The 22574-nt window shown below is 48.7% G+C and overlaps 1 protein-coding gene across 2 annotated transcripts in view; it reads right to left on the bottom strand.

The window, feature by feature from the left end:
- Positions 1 to 22574, bottom strand: part of SESTD1 (SEC14 and spectrin domain containing 1) — a 422952-nt gene that overhangs the window by 356367 nt on the left and 44011 nt on the right. For both annotated transcript variants that reach the window (XM_085645200.1, XM_085645201.1), the window contains exon 2: positions 20849 to 20928. In XM_085645200.1, the coding sequence (XP_085501326.1) occupies positions 20849 to 20903 (55 nt within the window). In that variant the 5' untranslated portion in view covers positions 20904 to 20928. The remainder of the gene's footprint in view (positions 1 to 20848; positions 20929 to 22574) is intronic.

Genomic DNA, 22574 nt, shown 5'->3' with positions numbered 1-22574 from the left:
GGTGCAATGAGGCAAGTGTTCTACACATCCTTGCTAGATTTACATATAAAGCGCAGCACGATTAACTGGCTAGCTCACATCACACATATATGGAATCTGGATAAACAGGCTAAAATATAAATAAATACACCAGAGTGATGTGCTAGGAGACACTTCTTTGTTATCTTAGCTTTGGCTAACTACCTGAAGCTAAAGAGATAGAACCGAACAGATAAGGCAAAGATACCGATTGTCATTCCACTGGTCTGCTGCACGGGCTCAGATCCCAGAACCCTTCAATGGAATCAAGACTCCTTACCTTCCCATTACCCTTCAATTTTGACAGCGTCTGTCTGGGCTATGATTTAGTCCCTGTCATTTGCTTTCTTGCATCTACCAGAGGGAAGCAGTTTTTGCCAGGCAAAGGTGTCCCTCTCAGCTCATCCCCTTCCACGCAGAGCACAACAGGTTGTGTTGGATCAATAATGCCCATCCCCCTCCAATAAATATGCAATGAGGAGCACTGCTTCTCTTTCTACAAGCTCATGAAATAGGGGAGGTTAGTCATGGGTCCACACCACCTCCTAGAGGCTATGCATACGCCTTATCTGCTCAGGTTCATCTAAAGATATCTTTGAACATATCAAATTACTTTCGGTCTTTCTGCTTCTCTCAGTCTAAGATGTTGATGCCTCACATTTTGTGGATCATTTTAGAAATTTGATCTCTATTGCTACGAGTGCCCCGACTTTTGCAGCCACTTCCTCAGCCCAGAACATTAGACGTGAAAGCTTCTACAGCTCAGTGCCAGAATAGAAGTATGAGGGTGAAGAATAGATTTAGTTGGAGGAGCTGGCAACAGTCCACATTGAACACCCACATAAGGAATCTTTGCAATTTTACCCACCATCATTGCACTCTTGTCTTTGTTCAATTCAGCAATTTATTTCAGTCACACTAAAGGTGGCATTCTACTTCCAATTCATTCTGCCACACCACAAGCATTGCATCCCGCCATGGCTTGCTGCTATCTAAGATTAAAACATGTTTGGGAGCAAATTATACACTGACCAATATAGGAAAGGTGGTGGAACTGCAAACATTAAGGTGACCGTGTAATTATAATTAGGGCTCCCGGTTTTATGGTATTTATTCTTTTGACATTTCTGTCTGCATTTTATCAACTTTATCTGTATTTATCCATATTCATTATGGGGTTTGTGAAAAAAATAAAGCTGAACCTGGAATATTTTCGCATTTATTTAACCAATAAATATGCAGTCATGCTTGAATGCCTGCCAGGTTTCAGTGATATGAACACCTGCAGAAGAAAAATCAATGCACTTATATGAAAATATGCACATTTCAGCATCAGCCTTGTCCATATCTAACGCTGTTTAAGCCTCTTTACCAAAATGTCTTTCTTCTTTAACCCCCTTACCTATCAATCCACACAGTTATTGGCTTGGCAGTCATGACAAAGTGTATTTAGAGGGAGGGGAGGAGCCTAGCGCTTGACCAAGATGGCCGCGTGAGCTCTGAGCTCCCGAGACCCTCGCGCCCTCCGTCGACTATCCTGTCTCTAATCCTGTCGGTATGCATGGCATCGTGTGGATGACCTGTCAGGGAGGCGATTGATGCTATCCGCGGTCGGATCGCCCACCGGGAACCGGACTTATGCCTGGCGGAAGTTTGCGGCCTACCTCCGAGGGATGCCAGGAGCTAGAGTTGGCAGGATGCCCGACTTCTAGTTGAACAACAACGGCCAGGCGAGGTGTGAACTGTCGGACGGAGGTCCCCGTCCTTTCACTTTCGCTTTCTCTCCCTTTGTCAGCCCTGCCCCTGGAGAGCTCTTGGTGGCTTTATTACCCTATGTACGCTCTGCAGGCTACTCTGGTGGCCCACTGCAGAACTGATCACCCCTGATTCCTTCCATTGAGAGGGACCCGTCTTATCTGAACCGACCTGCCTGGTACCAACCATGTCGGGCAAAGCAGAGGTGGATCGGCTGAAGCCTAAGTCTACCAGGCGGGGAGCCTATACCCAAGTCAATAGTATGGACCGCTAGGCTCTGCAGAAGGGATCACCGAGTGGGTCGAGCCAGTCGCCGGATACCCAGAAGGAGGCCTCGCCTTTGGCCCCGGAGCGCTCACTACAGGATGTCATGGGCGCGCTCGAAGGGATGCAGACCTCGATTGGGAGACAGTTTGATGCCCTGGCACATAAGGTGGATGCCATCTTGGTGGATGTTAACCTGATCCGTGCGGACTTGGGCAAAACGAATGAACGGGTTAGGACCCTGGACCTCAAGACCACGGGCCTCACCGATGATGTCGCGGAACTGCAGATCGAGGTTCGTAAGCTGAGGACCGAGAGTGATCTCGCCGCCCGCCGGCTGGAGGATTTTGAGAGCCGGGCCAGGCGCAACAACGTGCGCGTCATCGGGGTCCCGGAGTCCTCGGATGAGGCTTCGGTTGACCTGCTTGTCGAGGACTTGGTGCTTAATCATCTGAAGCCCAAGGGTCTTGGAAAGTTCTTTGCGGTTGAAAGGGCCCATAGAGTGCCGGGTGGGAGGCCCAAGGTGGGTGCCCCACCGAGGCCGATCGTCGCTCGGCTCTTTCATTTTCGAGATCGGGACGCTATCCTGCAAGCATCGAGGGTGACGGGCCCGGTCCCCTTCCAGAACGCGTCGGTGAATTTCTACCCTGACTTCACCCAGCAGGTGCAGAGACAGGGCTTTCTGGGGGTGAAGAGGCGGCTTCGGGAGAGGGATCTGAAGTATGCCATGCTCTTCCCTGCCAGACTACGTGTGGTGCACGAAGATCGGACATTTTTCTTTGACTCTCCTGTTATGGCCGATGAATGGCTGGACGCTTTGCCCCGACGACGGACGGGGGAGGACATTGCCGAGGATGGGGACAGTGGCCGGGATGGGCAGGGCTGATTTTTCGGAGCCGGTCTGATTCGATTTGGCTATATTTGAAGACTTGAATAGAGTGCAGTCAATGCGGAGGGCGGCGGGAGGACGAGGGGTGCTCTTTTCCTCCCTTAGGGTACTTTTTGTAGATTTTTGGGGTTTTTGTAGGGCGACAGGCAAACTGCAAGTTGGGGGGGCTTTGTAAGCTGCCGCAGGGGTGCAGGGTGGGGGGGGTTTCTGGGATTTTGGGTTTGTTGTTGGGGGGTTTATTTCTGCAAGGCATGATGATTCTTTCCAGGACTGTTCCATGGTGGCTCTTCGGGAGTGGGGTGGGCCTCTTTACGTTTGAGGATGGGGGGTAGGGGTTTAAGTGTTATAAGCTGGAATGTTAATGGTTTGGGGGATCGCATTAAGCGTGGGATTGTTTTGCAATTCTTGAAACGGTCAATGCCGGATGTTGCCTTGCTGCAGGAGACGCACCTTATTGGTAATACGTGCTATGCTCTGAACAGGAAGGGGTATAAATTCATAGCACATTCGGGATTCTCCTCTGGGTCCAGGGGTGTGGGCATCCTAGTCAGAGCCTCGCTACCATTTGAGGTGGACTCCACCATTGTTGATGATAGGGGGAGGTTTGTGGCGGTGGCGGGGCGGTGGGAAGGAAGAACTTTGGTTTTAGTTTCGGTTTATGTCCCGCCGGCCCTGCAGGCCTCCACGTTCACAGATCTGGGTAGGGCCCTGCTGGATCTTCCGGGGGGTATGCTTGTGGTGGGAGGTGATTTCAACGCTGTTGGCTCTGGCCTGCTGGATAGATACCCGCCCAGAGACACAGGGGGGGCTCAGAGGTGGCTCCCAGACTTCCTAAACACGCTTGGCCTGATAGACTGCTGGAGGCTCCGGCACCCAACACAGAGCCAATACACGTTCCATTCCGGGGCATATGGTAGTCTCTCCAGGATTGATTACCTACTCACTCTGGCTGCGCATGCCTCATTGGTCTCCGAGGCGAGGCACATGGCGCGTGGTATATCTGACCACTCGCCAGTTTGGATCCGGCTGGATCTGGGTCGGGAGGGAGGCGGAAGGGTGGCCCCTATCAACCCGTGGTATTTTCGAGACCCCAAGATGCGCAGCGCGCTGGTAAAGAAAGTAGATAATTTTTTCAAGGATAATCAGGGATCCGTGGACTCGGCAGTGTCGCTGTGGGAAGCATTTAAGACCGTGCTCCGAGGGGAAGCCCTCTCCCTAGTAGTAGCTGCCAAGCGGCGGAGAGATGGCGAGGTTCTGCAGGTTGAGGAGGAGATCGCGGCTCTGGAGGGAGCGCTGGAGGAGGAGGTTACAGAGTCCTCACTGCATGAGCTTTGCTTGAAGCAAGCGGAGTATAAGGATCTGGTGACGAACGCCGCTAAGACCCTCAGTAGGGAGCAGCAGGGCCGATTGTATGATGTTGGTGACAAGGCAGGGAAACTCCTGGCTTGGCTGGACAAAAAAGAACGGGTCAATAGAGTTGTGCCAGAGTTGACGGGAGAGAGGGGAGAGGCGATTGTGGAACCTGAGAGGATTGTACAGTGTTTCTCGGAATATTTCTGTAGGGTCTATGCCTCAGTGTCGGATAGGCCGCCCGAGGACTCGTCTGACCTCCTCCGTGATATTCGAGTTGCCCTGTCTCTCCGACATAGATAGGGAAGATCTAGATGGTGACATAACGGTTGACGAGGTGGCGGGGGCTATCCGCGCGTTAAACTCGGGTAAGGCCTCGGGACCGAACGGTTTGCCGGTCGATTTGTACAAGTTATTTCCGGATAGGGTCGCCCCTCACCTGCGCGCCATGTTTATGGAGGCGCGGGGGAGTGGGACCCTCCCGTTGGACCAGCGACTGGCGACGATCGTGGTTATACACAAAGAGGGCAAACCCCGAGATAAGTGCGCCTCATATAGGCCTATCTCACTTCTTAACGCAGAGCCGAAAATTCTGGCTAAAATCCTGGCGACCCGATTAATTAGGGTACTCGGTGACCTGGTCCACCCGGATCAATCCGGCTTCATCCCGCACCGAAACACAGCGTTAAATCTTCGGTGCCTTCATGGCGTAATCGCCAGGGCGGACACACTGCGTGAACCGGCTATTGTGGCGTCTCTTGACGCCACGATGGCATTCGACACGGTGGAATGGGCATATTTGTGGGCCGTACTGACCAAGTTCGGCTTTGGCCACGGTTTTGTGAGTTGGGTGAGGTTGCTGTATGAGGGGCCACTTGCGAGTGTGGTGGTGAATGGTCGTGCGTCGACTCCGTTTCAGCTTGGGAGGGGTACCAGGCAGGGTTGTCCCCTGTCGCCTTTGTTGTTCGCCCTCGCCCTTGAGCCGCTGGCGGCGTGGATACGTTGGCACCCGGATATATGGGGCCTTAGATGGTCGCCTGAACACGAGGACCGTATTTCGCTCTATGCCGATGATATCCTGCTGTATCTTGCCTCACCCAAGAAATCACTTATAGTGGTCTGTGACGTACTCACATCTTTTGGTAGGAACTCGGGTCTTGTTATCAACTGGAGTAAATCATATTTGTATGTTCTTAGTGGCGAGGTTCCCCCGATCCCTAGAACATGTTCGATACAGGTCGCTCAGCAGGGCTTCGTGTATTTGGGGATCTTTATCTCCATGGACTCTGCGGTGCGATATGAGAAGAACCTGCTCCCCCCCTGGCACGCCTGAGGCGGGATGTGGAGGGCTGGCGGAGGCTGCCGCTCTCCCTCGTCGGGCGTGCGGCCCTGTTCAAAATGATGTCGCTTCCCCGCTTCCTCTACGCACTGCAGAATACTTTGGACTGGGTTCCGGCCAAATACTTTCGGGAGGTCGAAGGCCTCCAACGAACGTTGCTTTGGGATGGGCGGCCGCGAATAGCTATTGCAAAGTTGACGCTTCCATGGTACGACGGGGGCATTGCGCTCCCAGACATCCGACGGTACTATTGGGCCACCCAGCTGAGTGCGATTAACCATGGGTTTTATGGCCCTGCCCTCAGCCCTGGGTATGCCATGGACAGGTGGTTGCTGCGTGGTGGTAACTGTTACAGGGCGTTGTATTCGCGGTCCTTGGACTCGTCCCTCACGGGGCCCACTGCTGTGGCGGTGCGAGTGTGGAAGATGGCAACTGACTCGCTGGGCTGGAAGGATAGGCTCACCCTTGCTACCCCGCTATTTGAATCTGAGAGAATGGGTAGGCTTTGGCACACAAAAGGCTTTGACAAATGGGACTTGATCGGCATCTCCAGGGTCGGAGATGTCCTGATTAAGGGGAGGGTGAAGTCCTTTGAAGAGTTGCAGAAGGAGTATGTGCTGGGGCCATCTGAGTTTTTCCGCTATATTCAGGTGCGTCACGCCCTCCGATCAGTCCTCATAGAGGGTGAGAAGGTGCCTGAGTCCTCTCCTTTGAAGGACCGGGTCCTTGATGGCCATATGCCCGAGAGCACGATCTCGCTCATCTATAAGAAACTGATCAACGTCCGGGCGGATATGCTTCTGGGGTTGAGGGACCAGTGGGCTAGGGATGGCCTTGAGTTGGATGACGAGGATTGGCAGTCTGCTGTTTCATCTCCTAAGGAGGTAGCGATCCCGTCGCGTCTGAGGCTGGTGCAGCTTAAAATACTGCATCGAGTGTATGTGACGGGGCCAAGGCTGGTTCACATGGGATTCTCGGAGGACGGCCTATGCAGGAGGGGTTGTGGTATGGTGGGTACTTTCCTGCATATCATTTGGGAATGTGGTGTCATCACGGAATTTTGGAGGAGAGTCCATGCAGTGATGGAGGAGGTGACGGGCATTGCTATGCAGCCGGAAGCGCGGTGTTGTCTACTGAATGTCTGGGGGCCCACTGATCATAATGCGGCGCAGACCCAATGAGTGACTCTGGGCAACATGGTTGCTAAGAGAGATATCGCGCGAATGTGGGGCTCTGCGGGCCCCCCACATTGACCGCGTGGAAAGAAAATATGGACTGGAGTATGTTAAGGGAAAAGACGGTCTATTGCGCTAGAGGCCGCCCCCGGAAGTGGCACGCCATATGGGGGCGGTGGAATCAATACAGGGGGGGAATATGTCTTGCCCCGGATCTGGATCCTCCCGAGGAACAGCTCTCCTCCTAACCTTCTTTCCAGCCCAGTATGGTTTATGGACTTTTTGGCCTCTACAGTCCCTCTTCTTCCTCTTTACTTTGTACTGTAACTGTTAGATGAGTGGGGTCCGACCTCCCCTGGGGGGCTCATCATGGGCTTTCAGTGTTCTTGCCTTGCTGGGGTTTGTTGTGCGTTTTTGTGTTTAATTAAAATTGAACCTTTGCACTTCTCCTTTCATGGTACTGGGGACGCAGCTCTGTTTCTATATATCGATGCTGCCGAACCTCCGGGTTGTCGGCTGAATAGCTGTGTCCTGACTTTTGAAAATAAAGGTTTAAAAAAAAAAAAAAAAGTGTATTTAGAGTCACTCAAAAAGCACCCAATTTCCAAATGGATTTCTGTCTGTATTTATCTGTTAAAATCAGTAAAAATGGAAAACAGGGAACCTTAATTATAATGACCCATTTATCCTTCAAAAACGCAAAACTCAATTTCATGTTAGAAAAAAGGACAGTTAAAACATACAACTTCACCACTGGGATTCACAGATTCTAATAAGACTGGGAGAATTTAGATAGCTGACAGAGGAGAAGTCTTTATGAACAAGGGATACATAGGTTTCTTATTCATTTAAAGACTTTGAACAGCAAGACAAACATCAGAGCCTGCCATACATGAGCAAGTGCGAAGAGGCGACCAAAAAAGAAATAACTCTTTACTAGAAGATTTGGAGCGCCAATGCTTCCGAAATAAAGAAGACTAATACATACTCTATGACAGTTAAAATATAATGTGACACAAATTGCATAAGCAAAAACATAACCAGTCAGATAGCTTATGGAGGTGTAGTGATCAAACCGGTAATTATTTATGGATCTGATCAAACTGACCGAAAAGCCAGAAATCGTCAAAGATATTGAATATGCTACTTACCAGTATGCATCTGTTCTTGGCATGTAGGGCTGCTGACATTCATATCTGTGCATAGATCGCCGCCTAGTGTTGGGTCCGGATGTTTGCACGTTGTTGTCCTGGAAGAGTCTTCGAAGTATCCTTGGATAGGTGACTCCTCCCATGGACTACAGTGCGCATGGGCATCCTCTCCATCCTCAGATTGTTTTTCGCCATTGTGGCAGTGATGGAGTAGATACAGAAAGTGATGACCATGCTTGCAATAATTCTGAGAGCTGCAGCTGCGACAGGCGCCGGGGAGGAGGGAGGGCGATATGAATGTCAGCAGCCCTACATGCCAAGAACAGATGCATACTGGTAAGTAGCATATTCAGTTCGAGGCATGTGGGCTGCTGAATTCATATCTGTGCATAGAATACATAGCAGTGCCCTCTATTGGCGGCGGCTACCCGTGCCAGCTGCAGCGGTCTGAAAAAGTGTTTTGAGAACAGCCTGTCCTACAGCTGCCTGCTGTTTTGACTGCACATCTACGCAATAGTGTTTTGTAAATGTGTGTGTAGTGGACCATGTGGCTGCTCTGCATATATCATGCAGGGGAATATTTCCTAGGAAGGCCATGGAAGCCCCCAACTTGCGTGTTGAGTGGGCTCGTGGTGGAATAGTTAATGTGCGTTTTGCCTTTTGATAACAGATTTGAATACACTTAACTATCCATCTGGCTATCCCTGCTTTGGAGATGGCGTTACCTTTGTGGTGTGGGGCAAAGGCAACGAATAGTTGTTTTGTCTTCCTGAAGGGTTTAGTCCTGTCGATGTAGTACATGAGGGCCCTCCGTACATCTAGTGTATGTAATGCCCGCTCTGCAACAGTTTGTGGGTTTTGGAAGAAAACGGGCAGTTCAATAGTCTGGTTCATGTGGAACTGCGATATTACTTTGGGCATGAATTTGGGGTTGGTACGTAGTACGACCCTGTTGGCGTGAACCTGAATAAATGGCTCTTGAACGGTTAGTGCCTGGAGTTCACTAACTCTTCTTAGGGAAGTGATCGCTACCAGGAAGGCTACTTTCCAGGTAAGGAATTGAATCTCGCATGAGTGTAGAGGTTCAAAGGGTGGACCCATCAGGCGTGTGAGGACCAAGTTGAGGTTCCACATTGGAGCCGGTGGGTGACTAGGTGGAATGACTCGTTTGAGTCCTTCCAAGAATGCTTTGATGGCAGGCACTCTGAATAGAGAGAGGTGCTGCCTGGTTTGCAGATAGGCTGATATTGCGGTCAAATGGACACGTATAGAGGTGTACGCCAGATTGCATCGGTATAGGTGTAAGAGGTAACATATGATGTCGTGGATGGATGCGTCCAGCGGGTTAATGTCATTATTACCGCAATAAATGACGAACCTTTTCCATTTGGCTGCATAGCAAGCTCTTGTAGTGGGTCTCCTGGCCTCCTTGATGATGTCCATGCAGTCAGGTGGCAGATTGAGATAGCCAAACTCTAGGACTTCAGGAGCCAGATCGCCAGGTTCAGCTGTTGCGGATCTGGGTGCTGAACCTCTCCATGGTTCTGCGTCAAATGCGCGGGTTTGATCCGCAGCCTTTGATGCGGTACCACGGAAAGTTCGAGGAAGGTGGTGTACCACGGCTGGCGTGCCCACGTGGGAGCAACTAGGACGAGTGTCAGGGAGTGTTGTCGGAGTTTGCGAGCCACCAGCGGTATCAACGGTGCTGGGGGAAAAGCGTACGCAAATCTGCCGGACCAGTTCATCCATATCGCATTGCCCTGCGACTGCGGATGTGGGAATCTGGCGGCGAAGCTTTGGCATTTTGCGTTTTCGCTTGTCGCGAATAGGTCTATCTCTGGGTGACCCCACTGCTGGAAGTACGGTTGGAGTACTGATGGGTGTAACTCCCACTCGTGCATCTGGTGGCTGTGTCTGCTGAGCAGATCCGCCATCTGGTTGTCCTTGCCGGGGAGGTGTTCCGCCATGAGGAACATGTTCCTCTGAATGGCCCACTTCCACATGCTCTGAGCCAGATGAGACAACTGTGGAGAGTGTGTCCCTCCCTGTTTCTGTATGTAGTACATTGCGGTCATGTTGTCCGTCCGGATCAACACGACCTTGTTGCACAGATGTACTTTGAAAGCCTTCATGGCCAGGAAGATTGCCATCAGTTCCAGAAGGTTGATGTGCATCTTCTTCTGTTGTGTCGTCCATAGTCCCTGCACTGTGTAGTGTAGTACATGAGCTCCCCATCCCTGGAGAGACGCGTCCGCTGTCAGTACTATTTGTGGAACAGGCTCTTGGAACGGTCGGCCCTTGCAAAGGTTTTGTGGATTCCACAAATGCAGAGAGTTGTATGCCCGACCGCTCACCAACACTAGGTCTTTCAACTGTCCTTGAGCCTGATTCCACTGACGTGCTAGGCACTCCTGAAGTGGGCGCATATGTAATCTCGCGTGCGGGACTATGAAGATGCAGGAGGCCATCATGCCTATCAACTGCATAAACACTCGCGCTGGAAGCGAGTGATTGGGTTTGAACTTGGAGATCAGCAGTTGTATGCTGTTGATCCTCACTAAACTTGGCTGAGCTGAGGCCGCCAGAGTGTCTATAGTCGCGCCCAGGTACTGTTGTACGTGTGCGGGCTGGAGATGGGACTTTGGGTAATTTAGTGAGAATCCCAGACTGTGAAGAAGGTGAATGGTGCGGGACATATGGCTTGCACATTGCTGGGCCGACTTCGCTTGAACGAGCCAGTCGTCTAGGTAGGGGTAGACGTGTATATGCTGCCTCCGTAAGTGTGCTGCCACCGTAGCTAGGCACTTCGTGAAAACCCTGGGCGCTGTTGTCACGCCGAAGGGAAGGACTTTGAACTGATAGTGCTGCCCCTGAACAGTAAACCTGAGGTATTTTTTGTGTGAGGGGTGGATGGGTATGTGGAAGTACGCATCCTTGAGGTCCAGTGATGCTAGGAAGTCTCCCTGCTTGAGAAGCGGAAGGACTTGCTGTAGAGTGAGCATGTGAAAGTGCTCTGAAAGAATGTACTGGTTCAGGGGTCTCAGGTCTAATATAGGCCTGAGCGACCCGTCCTTTTTTGGAATTAAGAAGTAGAGGGAGTAAACCCCCGTGCCCTGCTCGTGGATGGGTACGAGCTCGATAGCGCCTTTTAGAAGCATACTTTCTACCTCTTGCTGTAAGAGCGTTAAGTGCTCTGAGGACATAGGACGGTTTCTTGGTGGTATTGTGGGTGGAGTGGAAGTTAACTCCAGACAGTAACCGTGTTTTATAATATCTTTGACCCACCTGTCCGTGGTGATGGAGTTCCACGTGGACAGGAACCGTTGTAGCCTTCCCCCGACAGGTGTTATGTGGTCGGGAGGAAGGGAGAGGGCGTCACTGCTTGTTCTTGGGGGAGGACCTGGTGTTGCCGTAGCCACGTCCTCTGCCCTTGGTACTGGAGCCACGATAGCCACCTCGGGTGTTCTTATCGTAGGTGGTCTGCGTATTACCCTTGTTATATGTTTGTTGTGACCCCTGTCCTCTACCTGCCCCCTTGTTTCCGGGGCGACGAAAGGAGCCGCTCCGAAAGGACTGAGTTTGTAGGGCGCCCATGGACTTTGCAGTGTCCGTGTCCTTTTTTATCTTCTCGAGGGTGGTGTCAACCTCAGGTCCGAACAAAAAGTCGGGGTTGACGGGCTGATTAAGTATATTGTTTTGTACCTCAGGCTTGAATCCTGAGATACGTAGCCAGGCGTGACGTCGTAGGATGACGCTAGTGTTGATGGCCCTGGCAGCCGTGTCTGCAGCGTCTAGTGCACATTTAATGGCAGCATTTGTGAGTAGCTGTCCCTCTCTGATAAGGATTTCTGCACCTTCTTTGTAGGGGTCAGGGAGGTGCTGAAGAAGTTGCTCCAGTGTGTCATAGTGCGCTCTATCGTAGCGAGCGAGGAGCGCTTGAGTGTTAGCTATGCGCCATATGTTTGCAGCTTGTGCGGCAACTCGCTTGCCGGAGGTCTCTAGCACCTTGGACTCTTTGTCCGGGGGAGGAGCGTCACCCGTTGTCTGCGAGTGTGCCCTCTTGCGGGCATTCGCCACAACGATGGAGTCGAGTGGTAATTGGCCTCTGATGTAAGTAGGATCCCCAGGTGCTGATCTGTATTTTTTATCGATCCTGGGGTTTATCACTCGTGCCCTGGTGGGTTCCTTGAAAATGTCAGTGGCTGGCTTGAGGACCCCCTTCAACATTGGCAGAGTCTTTACATGTCTTTCTGAGGATGCAAAGGTGTCCATTAGAAAGTCATCTTCGATGATATCAGAGTGAAGCTGTACATCATGGTTGTTTGCCGCACGTTCAATCAGAGCGTTGAACGCCGCAGTATCCTCTGTGGGTGATGTTTTTGGCCCATATAGTTGTGTGTCCTGTGCATCAAGAGGTGCACTGGGGTCTGCAGGGTCGCCCCAAGTTTGGTCAGGGTCCTGCTGGTCATCAGGGTCCGTGTCCACATGGTAGGGGACTTGTTCATCCAAGTAGTCCCCCAATGCATCCGTGTCGGAGCGTGTGGGGGAGGCCCGGTGTGGATCCTGGTAGGGTGAATAGAAGGGTTCATACAGGAGAGGTTCTGAGTCCACAGGCAGCTTCCTCTTTAGCGGGATCCTGAAAGGTTCCAATGGCGGTTCCGAAGTTATCCTTCGGCCGTGGAGAATCATCCTGCCAGTGTCGGCGTCGATGACGTGTGACGGAGACGGCTCGACAGGTGTAACCGCAGTTTTGGTGACCTGTGTCCTGAGTTGAAACGCCTTCGGGATTGTGGGTGGAGGCAAGCCGAAGGTAATGCTGGTCGGCACCGACGAAACCGCCGGAGCCGAACCGGAACCCGACGGGTCCTGGAGGGCGTCCTTGGATCTGCAGCCTGGCATCGCGCCAGGCCGTACTCGGGGCGCCTTAGAGGTCGTGGCCCCCGCCAGGGTCGTCGAGGCGGCTGCAGATATCTTCTGCGCCCGTGGCGCATCGAGTCGAGGTGCGGAGATCACCGTCGACGTCTTCGACACGTGAGGTTTTGGTGTCGTCGAGGGAGTGCTGCGAGGCGTAGCAGGCGGGACGGCCCTCGGTGTCGGTGGCGTCGACGCCGGTAACCGGGCAGGTTTGTCGGCGCCGATGACCTTCTTCCGTTTGTCGACTCCCATGTCGCCCGTCTCGAGTTCGGCACCGAAGTCTCTCTTGGTGCGGTCGGTGCCGACCCGGTGCGCTGGCGTCGAAGGTGTTGAAGGCCTCGATCCGACTAGCGCCACTTTCAGTTTCGGTTTCGTAGGAACCTGAGCAGCTTTCGGTTTCGGTTTCGTGGAAGGGAAACCAGCTGGCTTAAGCGGTAATGGCTGCCGCTGAACGTCCGAGGCCGGGCCCGAGGGCGGGGCCGAAGGACTGCGTGATAGGTCTCGGGTAAGGCCCGAAGGCGATCCCTCGACCGGAGCCATAGTCTGTGGCGCTGGTGAAATTTCGGTCTGAACAGGTAGGCCTTGTTCATCATCGGAGCTACTCTCTTCGGCCCCTAAGGCCTCCTCGTCGTCTCCTACCTCGGTGTCGTCTTCACCTCTGTGGAAGAGTGACTCGTCGGCCTCGTCCGATCCGGGTTCGTGTTCGTGTTCGGAAACGGGACTGGAGGGTAAGACTTCTACTTCTTCGACGTCGTCAGCCTCGTCGAAGATGTCAGCTGGGGCCGGTGCCGCGTGCTGCGCTTCGAGCCTCGCCGCTCGACGATTCCGCAGAGTCTTCTTTGAACGGAACCGGGCACAGGCCATACATGTCGATTCGTCGTGGTCCGGCGAAAGGCATTTGTTGCACACCGGATGGACGTCGATGTGTGGGTACTTCGCATTGCATACCGGACACCTTTTGAATGGCGTCCTGGATTCCATCGTCGAAGTAGAGTCGATGGACAGGCAAATGCGAACAAAGTCGGTGCTGAAAGTTAGTAAACTAACAAAAAGTATCGAAACCCGATCGATAAACAGTACCGACGCGAACTAAAGGCCTTGTGGCCTCGACAAAAGTTTTTCCTAACTTGAGCTAAGATAGCACATCCGAACCCAATGGCGGAAAAAAACAATCTGAGGATGGAGAGGATGCCCATGCGCACTGTAGTCCATGGGAGGAGTCACCTATCCAAGGATACTTCGAAGACTCTTCCAGGACAACAACGTGCAAACATCCGGACCCAACACTAGGCGGCGATCTATGCACAGATATGAATTCAGCAGCCCACATGCCTCGAACACTTCGTTTTATTAAGGGAATTACTGGCCTGATCTTGCCTATGAAACCGTTATGGATACTTCTGGGTTGCAAAACGGAAACTAGAGAAATGTCTAAGCAAGCCATCATGTGTCGCTTAATTATGGCATATTAATAACTGAGAAAATAAATCCCTAGCTTAAATTTCTGTTGTCACAAATTATTGGACATCTGCTATCAACATATTATTGGACATAACTTATAGAAAAAACCTCCTCTGCCAACCGTGAATCTGCAAAGTTTGATAGGATTTAGGATCCTTTTTGTTAAATGAAGAACGTGACATCACGTTTGCCCCAATCAGACAGATGTTTGCGACACTAAAGACTGAATGGAGAAAGTTTCACTCTAGTAGCTTCTGTGGTGAAAGCTATCCTCAGAATTTAACCCTTTGGCAGTCACAACGAAATAAGTAGAATTTTTATTTATAAACACTCTGTGAATAATGGAGCGTGTTATTGCTTTATGGCTACTACAAAAAAAAAAGAAATAGAAAGGCTTTCTATCCTAATAAACATCTATTTCTATCCCTAAATACCCACTAAAAAAAGCACTATTGAAGAAAGAAGACTTCTGCACATTTTATTGGAGAGGTGGCCCTACAATTCCCTTTCACTCTGCCATAACCGACTATGCTCCATTAACAGACGCAGTAAAGGTTCAAATATCAAAAAATCAAGCAGACATAACTCAATGGCTTTATTTCAACAGCTGCATTATAACTAAAAGGATTATGTTACTTACCCTGTAAGAATCTGTTCTTGGCATGTAGTGCTGTAGATTCACATGCTGTGCAAAGGTCTGCCATTTAGTGTTGGGCTCGGATGATTGCAAGTGTTTTTTCTTCGAAGAATGTTTGAGTCACAAGAATGGGTGACTCCTCTTGGTCATACTGCGCATAGGCATCAACTACTGCTAGACTGCTTTGCCAAAGCCAGCTGAGAATGGAGTTAGAGTAAGTAATGTGATCTCCATGCAATTAAAATAAATTAAAGTGATGTATAGCGGTAAAATGTGACCTACACAGGTGCCTGGGGAGGTGGAAGGGCGCATGTGAATCTACAGCACTACATGCCAAGAACAGCTGCTTACAGGGTAAGTAAAATAATCAGATCAAGGTATGTGGGGCTGTAGGTACACATGCTGTGCAAAGACCGTAAACTAGTTCCTCTCCCTAAGGAGGGGTTGTAGTTGTTTGAAATAGGGTGCGTAGTACTGCTTGTCCAACATTAGCTTGTTTACGTGCTAAAACATCCACACAATAATGTTTTGTGAAAGTGTGTAGTGTGGACGATGTTGTTGCTTTGCAAATGTCAGCAATAGGGATGTTCCATAAAAAAGCAATAGAAGCTCCTATTTTACAAGTTGAGTAAGCCCTAGGGGGAACAGGTAAAAGTCTTTTAACTTTAGCATAACAAGTGTCTTGGCAACGACGCTCAACATCCTGTGATACTGGGCAAATCACTTAATCTCCAACAAAAATCAATGAGTCCATCTGTAATGAAAACTGGTGCTCATATAAAGCGCCTAGTTTGCGCTATATAAAACTCAAAAAAATATATATGTATATGAATGCATTTAACTATCTACCTAGAAATTCCATTTTTTTTAAAATTGGATTTCCAGTGTGAGGAGGTGAGAAAGCAATAAATTATTGCTTAGTTTTCCTAAATGTTTTGGTTCCGTCGATATAATACTTTAAAGCTCTTTTGACGTCCAGAGTATGTAGGGGTCTTTCTGCAACTGAATCAGGTTGTGGAAAGAAGATCGGTAATATTATTGATTGATTAATATGGAAGGGAGAGTCTACCTTGGGGAGACATTTTGTGTTTGTTCTGAGCACAACTCTGTCTCTATGGAGTTGGAAGAATGGTTCTACTAAGGTTAGTGCCTGGAGCTCACTGAAACGTCCGAATCAAGTGATAGCTATTAAGAATGCTACTTCCAAAGATAAGTATGGGAGTTGGCATGAATGCAGTGGCTCAAATGGAGGCCCCATGAGCCTTGTTAGCACAATGTTTAAATTCCATGCTGGTGTGAGTTTAGGGGGAATTACTCTTAAGTCCCTCCATGAATGCTTTAATGACTGGTATTTTGAATAAGGACAAATGTTGTCTATTTTGCAGATAAGCTGCAATGGCAGCAAGGTGTAGGCATAGTGAAATGGAGGATAAGCCTGATGTTTGAAGACGCAACAGATAAACAATTGTTGGTACTTGTGCTTGTAAAGGGTTAACTTTTTGCATCTGGCAATAGAGTATAAATCTTTTCCATTTAGCGGAGTAGCATTTTCTAGTTGTAGGTCTACGATCTTCCTTAAGAATGTCCATACATTGTTGTGGAAGGTTTAGCTATCCAAATTCCAGGAGCCATATGGCAAGGTTAATCTCCTTGGGATTGTGATGTCTGATTTTGCCATGGTTCTTAGTGAGAAGATTCAGGTTGAGGGGAAGTTTCTCGTGAGGAACTTGAGAGTTCTAATAGTGTAGTGAACCATGGTTGCCGAGCCTAGGTTGGAGCTATGAAAACTAGGGTAGTGATGTCTGCCTGAGTTTTCTGGCCATAAATGGAAGTAGTGGGAGAGTGGGAAAAGCACAAGCAAATATCCCGAGCCAGTTCATCCATAGGGAATTGCCTTTGGATAGTGGGTGTGGGAACCTGGTCGCAAAGTTTGGGCATCTTGCATTTTCTGGGGTTGCAAATAAGTCTATTAGTGGAAACTCCCACTCGAAAAAAGTATGGTTGGAGTATTTGGGGGTGGAATTCCCACTCATGTATTTGTAGCGGTGTCCTGCTGAGGAGGTCTGCAACTTGATTTCTTGTGCCTGGTACATGTTCTGTCAGGAGATAAATATTGTGATGTACTGCCAAGCGTCAGATTGTTTGTGCTAAGTGTGATAATTGCAGAGAGTGAGTCCCCTTGTTTTTCTAGACAGTACATGATTGTTATGTTGTCTCTTCGGATCAGTACAACCTTGTTGATCAGGTGACTTAGGAACACTTTCAATGCTAGGTGAAAAGCTTGAAGCTCTTGGTAACTGAAGTGGAGAACCTGGTGAGTGGGATCCCATATGCCCTGAATTGTTAGAATTTTCAGATATGCTCCCTATCCTGTCAGAGAAGCATCCGCTATAAGAATGGCTTGGGGAACTGGTTCTAGAAAAGGCCACCCCTTGGAAAGGTTTTGGGAGTTTCACCACTGCAGAGAGAGAGGTGTGCAGCTGTCTACCAACACTAGATTGTGCATTGGACCCTGTGACTGATTCCATTGGAACATATGTAGCAGTGCATGTGGGACTACTGCAATGCAGGATGCCATCATGCTTAAAAGGTGCATTAGTGCCATGACTGCGAGTTGATTACCTACTTGAAACTGTTGGATTTGTGTTTGAATGTTTTGAATTCTGACAGTATTTGGGTATGTAAACCCTAACTGTGCATTTAGAATTGCCCCCAAGTACAGTTGTATTTGTGATGGTTCAAAACCCCTGAGCGGAAGAAAAACAACCTAACAATGGAATTCATGTCTGTAGGAAAGTGGGTTTCTGTTGCAGTAACCTTCCCCTTTTTGCCCGATTTCTGATGCACTTTGACTTGATGTGCCCTGGGTCACTGAAAATCAGGTTTCCAGGGCCTGTTTTCTTTCCTAAAACTGTACATTTGTACCCCCAATTGACACCTCCAAGGGCTGCAGCACATATTGTGCCAACCTTTGAGGTCCTGTACCTTAAAAACACACACACACACTTTTGCAGGGTGTGTGTTTTGGTGCAGAGAAAAGTGAAGAATCGAAATGGTGCCATGCCTCCAACCCACTGCCTATTGTATAGGTAAGACACCCCTCTAGCTGGGTGCACTTTACCACTGGTGGGGGTACAGTTGCATGAGCACTGTACCCCTACAGTGTCTAAGTCCATTCTTAGACATTGTCAGTGCAGTAAAGCCATAAAGGAGGAAATGGTCTGGGAGTTTGTCATAATGACCTCCACAGCACCATAATGGCTTTTCTTAATTCTGGGAAATTTGATAGCAAACTTCTCAGTATAATAAACCCACACTGATGCCAGTGTGGGATTTATTATACAATGCACTCAGAGAGCATCTTAGAGATGCCCCCTGAAATACGAACAACCTCTGGTGGGCTCCCTGACTGATAAACACAAGCCTGCCACCACAAGACATGTTTCTGGACCCCTGGGGTGGGAGCCTTCGCTCCCTGGGCCCAGAAACTAAGCCTTTCCTGGGCGGAGGTGGTCACACCTTCCCCAGGTCAGGAAGAGCCATCTGTGGCAGAGGAGCTTCAAAGGCCTTGCTGCCTTTGTAACACATCCCCCAGCCTCTCCTGCTATCAGGAGCAGGCCCCTTCCTGCTATCAGGAGCAGGCCCCTTCCTGCCTCATCCCCTTTTCAACGGAGGACAGGTGGGAAAAATTAGAACAGCCCAGAAGGTGTGCCCACCTCTGCCAACCCCACCCCTCAGGTGGGGGAGGCGAGGTGAAGCCCACTCTTCAGTGCCCACCATCTTGCAGATGGCAGGCACTCTCCAATCAGTGTTAAGGATTTTGCCCACTCCCCCACGTGGGGTGAGCATACAAAGGGTGTAGTCACCCTAAGGGCAGTAGCCCATTGGTTGACTCTCCCAACTCCACCCTCTCCCCGACGTCACCTGCAGCCTCTGCACGGAGACCCCACCAACAAGAGAGTGACCCGTTAAGGTGAAATCCGACCTCAAAAGCCACCCCATTGTATCCAGCCGCCCTGCGCCTTGGCGAAGAGGACCTGGGGTGCATTTATGTCCCCGAGTCTTCCAACTTACCTGCCCAGCTGTTGGTTCCTCCGGTAAGACTTCCTGGACCAAGACTGCAGCCAAAATCCAAAACCAGCAACTCCCATTGAAAACAAAAGGGCACCCAATGCTAAATCAGCACCCTGCACCTGGCTGCCCCTGTGCCACTTGTGTGCTAAATCAGATCCCCCTTTGCCCTGAGCTAAACCCGAGGAGCTTTGCACCCTCATCCAAGTGGCGTACCCGTGAGCAGCCACCAATCGGAGGCCACCTATCCCCCATTGGATAGCATTGGGCCTCAGCAATCAGCACCCGGCTGCCCTAGTGCCGCTATGGGCATCATTGACTATGGGGGAACCCTGGTTCTAGCTCCTGATATTCAACTCCCAAGACTGATTACTCTACTTTAAACCGATAACCAGATTTTCTCCCATAGGACTGCATCAACTGTTTTTCTGTGTAAAAAGTTCGAAGTGCAGAGCTGAGAATTGTTTGAAAACCTAAGAAACTGTGTTTGGAGAAAAACTGCCTTACCTCTTATCCAGGAAATGCCCAGGGTGATATCTAGGCATATCACACTGAGTAGAAAAAGTAATCCTGAAAAATAATCAAAAGTAATCCAAAAGAAATTACAACTGTATTTTCACATTTTTACAAACCTGTAAGAAAAGTCATTCTTCATCCAGCTTGCTTTTTATCAATCTGTCTTGAAAAGTACAATTATATTTACCTATACCAAGTCCTGCTTGGTTCTATAAATAAAATACAAATAAGAAATATTGTTCTACAAAACAATTGGTCAGAGTTCAGTTTTGAGTGAGTGTACAATAAATGCTCAACACTATCCTCTGATAAAGCCTTACTGCTTGCCCATACTACCACAAATAAGTAAGGTATTATCTACTTTAACCTCTGTAAGCCTTTGGGGAGCCACTGGACTCTGTACACACTATTCCTTACTTTGGTATAGTATATACATAGCCAGCTTCCTACAATGTCCATGCGCAATATCACAGAGAGGAGGAGTCACACATCCGCATGACTCCAAAACATTCTTTGAAGAAAAATAACTTGCAATTATACGAGCCCAACACTAGATGGTGGAAGTATGAACAGCATGTGTATCTACAGCCACATATGCCCCAAACATTTTTCCTGGTGGAACCTCGTGTTTCGAGAAAGTTTCATGAGCTTTTTTTTTTTATGTAGATTGGTGAGAATCCAAGGTGCCAATCACCGATTTACTTTAGATCATTAGCCTGCAAACTATTTTAATAAATGATAGTCAAATAATGTATGGACTATTTCAAAGATAACGTTCTTTTTAGGGTTTGTGCACAAGTACATTCTATGGATCTGGCCCACCCTTCGCGAGCTGTCTTCCGTTGCAGAGAATTCACTTCCATGGCAAAATTAGTTATATAACTTCAAATCACTGAAGAACAGAAAAGGCCCAGCAGAGTTCAGAGGTCAGTATTTTCTAATTATTTTGTTTACCATACAAAGTTTTCAATTATCATTTTGTTGAACTCCATATCGTTACCTATCCACCCTCATTAAAACATGAAACTTGCACCAAACACATGGTTTTAATGAGGTCGACACCAATTTAGTGTGTATACTGAAGCAATAATTGCAAACCGGTCTGGTCCACAGCTGCCTGCAATAAGGTACCTTAAGAAACAATTTATTGTAGGCAAGCCTCAATCTAGAGGTTGACTCGCTCGTAAAGTCACTTCTACTGCGAAAGCCATGTTAAAGTTATTGAGTTTTGCTGAATATACGGAAATGTACATGGGGAACTCCACGATCTAAAATGCAGCAAGAAAATACGAAAATTCAATCACTTACCTGAGAGATAAGCTAATTTTTTCTTCAAGATGGGCAAGATCACAGTAGCGTCCATTTTGTTGTCTCTCTCTTACTCCGCTCTGGAGGAAAATACACAGGAAGAACGACTGAGAACGAATAAGAAATTAAATGTTGACATTTGACAAACCAGATGGTGCATGCGAGGCAGGTCTTGGACCAATTGCATTTCAGAGAGTGGAACAAACCAGCCACATGCAAACTATAATTAACATTCCCAAGTTTAAAGTCTGCCCAAATGAATGCAGCAGCGCCTTTCTTGAAAGAGCGTACTTTGGAAGAATATTTATTTGTAAAACAGCCAGCAGCCCTTTTTCGGCACGATAAACGTGTTTACATTCAACCATTAATATATTTTTGATTAAAGACATGCAGGCACACATTCTCTTTTCATAGTTGGATGTCGTTAATTCTTAACAACTCAGGAGCGGCTGAAACCCTACAGTATAGTTGTGGTAGTAAAATGGAAGCATATACATTATTATACTCATGAGACAAAGCAAGCCAGCATTGCAGTCACATGTAATGTAGAATTTGAACGAAAAACATTTGTAGTTGTATTTGTAGGTTTCTCAATGAAAAGAGACCGTTTCGACTATGATAATCGCTTTAGCTTTTTACCAGTAAAAAGCTTTTCTAACGCTCCGGTAAGACACAGAGAAGCAGCAGAAAGACAAGAGTTATTGGCATACACAGTCACAGCACAAAAGTGACAATGCATGCCGCTACCCTGACACACATACGCACTGATCGAGCGTCTCAAAGAGTGTAACAATGCGGCAAGGTCAGGGCGAGAACAAGAAGAATGTCAGGGTTCAGAGGGACAACTATGGTCACTAGTGCACTTCCCTGGCAAGCCATGGTTTGAGTAGTGTTTGCAGATCTCTATGAATCAGTCGACCAAAGATGGACTCACTGCCTGATGGGGGGGAAAGAGTGAGACGGAAGGAGAGACGCAGGAACAGATTTGATGGGTGGAGAATTTAGTGACTACCCATCAGATGGGCAGCTAAATGGAGCTGTTAAAGCTGAAAAGTGCGTAGAAAGCGGACAGATGCGTGAAGAGTGGATCTATAGATGGAAAATGTATGCATGATTTGATGGGCTGGGGAAGGATGAATGAATGCAAGTTCATGGATAGCGAGTAGATCAGTGGATGATGGCACATTTACAGATTGATGAATTGATGGACTGGATAGCGTGCTCATGGTGGATGATGAGCGTTAATGGGTGTCCCTCACTAGCCATCCCATGGACTATAGGCAAAAACTTTTCTCTTGCACTGTCCTCTAAAATTTCCTTGTCATAGATCTCAAAGTCATCAGCCTCTCAGTAACTCATCAATCCTCGTCATCCTTCAGTGCTTAGCCATGGACTGACAGTTTAAGTCCCATTTTATCCTATTCTTTCGCCAGTGCCAATATCCTACGTTAATGCTACAAAATGAGTACTGACTATATAATGCATTGCACACTACCTCTCATGCCATGAGTCCTCTTTAGTCAGCCCTAGGTTGTTTTAATTTTTTTAAAGTCCAAATTACTTTGGATTCTGTGATTTGTCATGCCTCCCTGGCCATTCCCTCTCTCTCTAGTTCTCATTCTTACTTTCCATTCCCGCATTCATCTCCCCATCTTCTCCTATGTTGGGATGCAAAGCTTGCACCCACTGCCTCTCCTAATCGCCTCTAATTACTGCTACTCCTTGA

The sequence above is a fragment of the Triturus cristatus genome, chromosome 3_1 (genome assembly GCF_964204655.1).
Source record: "Triturus cristatus chromosome 3_1, aTriCri1.1, whole genome shotgun sequence".
Taxonomy (NCBI): domain Eukaryota; kingdom Metazoa; phylum Chordata; class Amphibia; order Caudata; family Salamandridae; genus Triturus; species Triturus cristatus.
The sequence above is the reverse complement of the archived record's forward strand: the minus strand, read 5'-3'. Positions and strand labels throughout refer to the sequence as shown.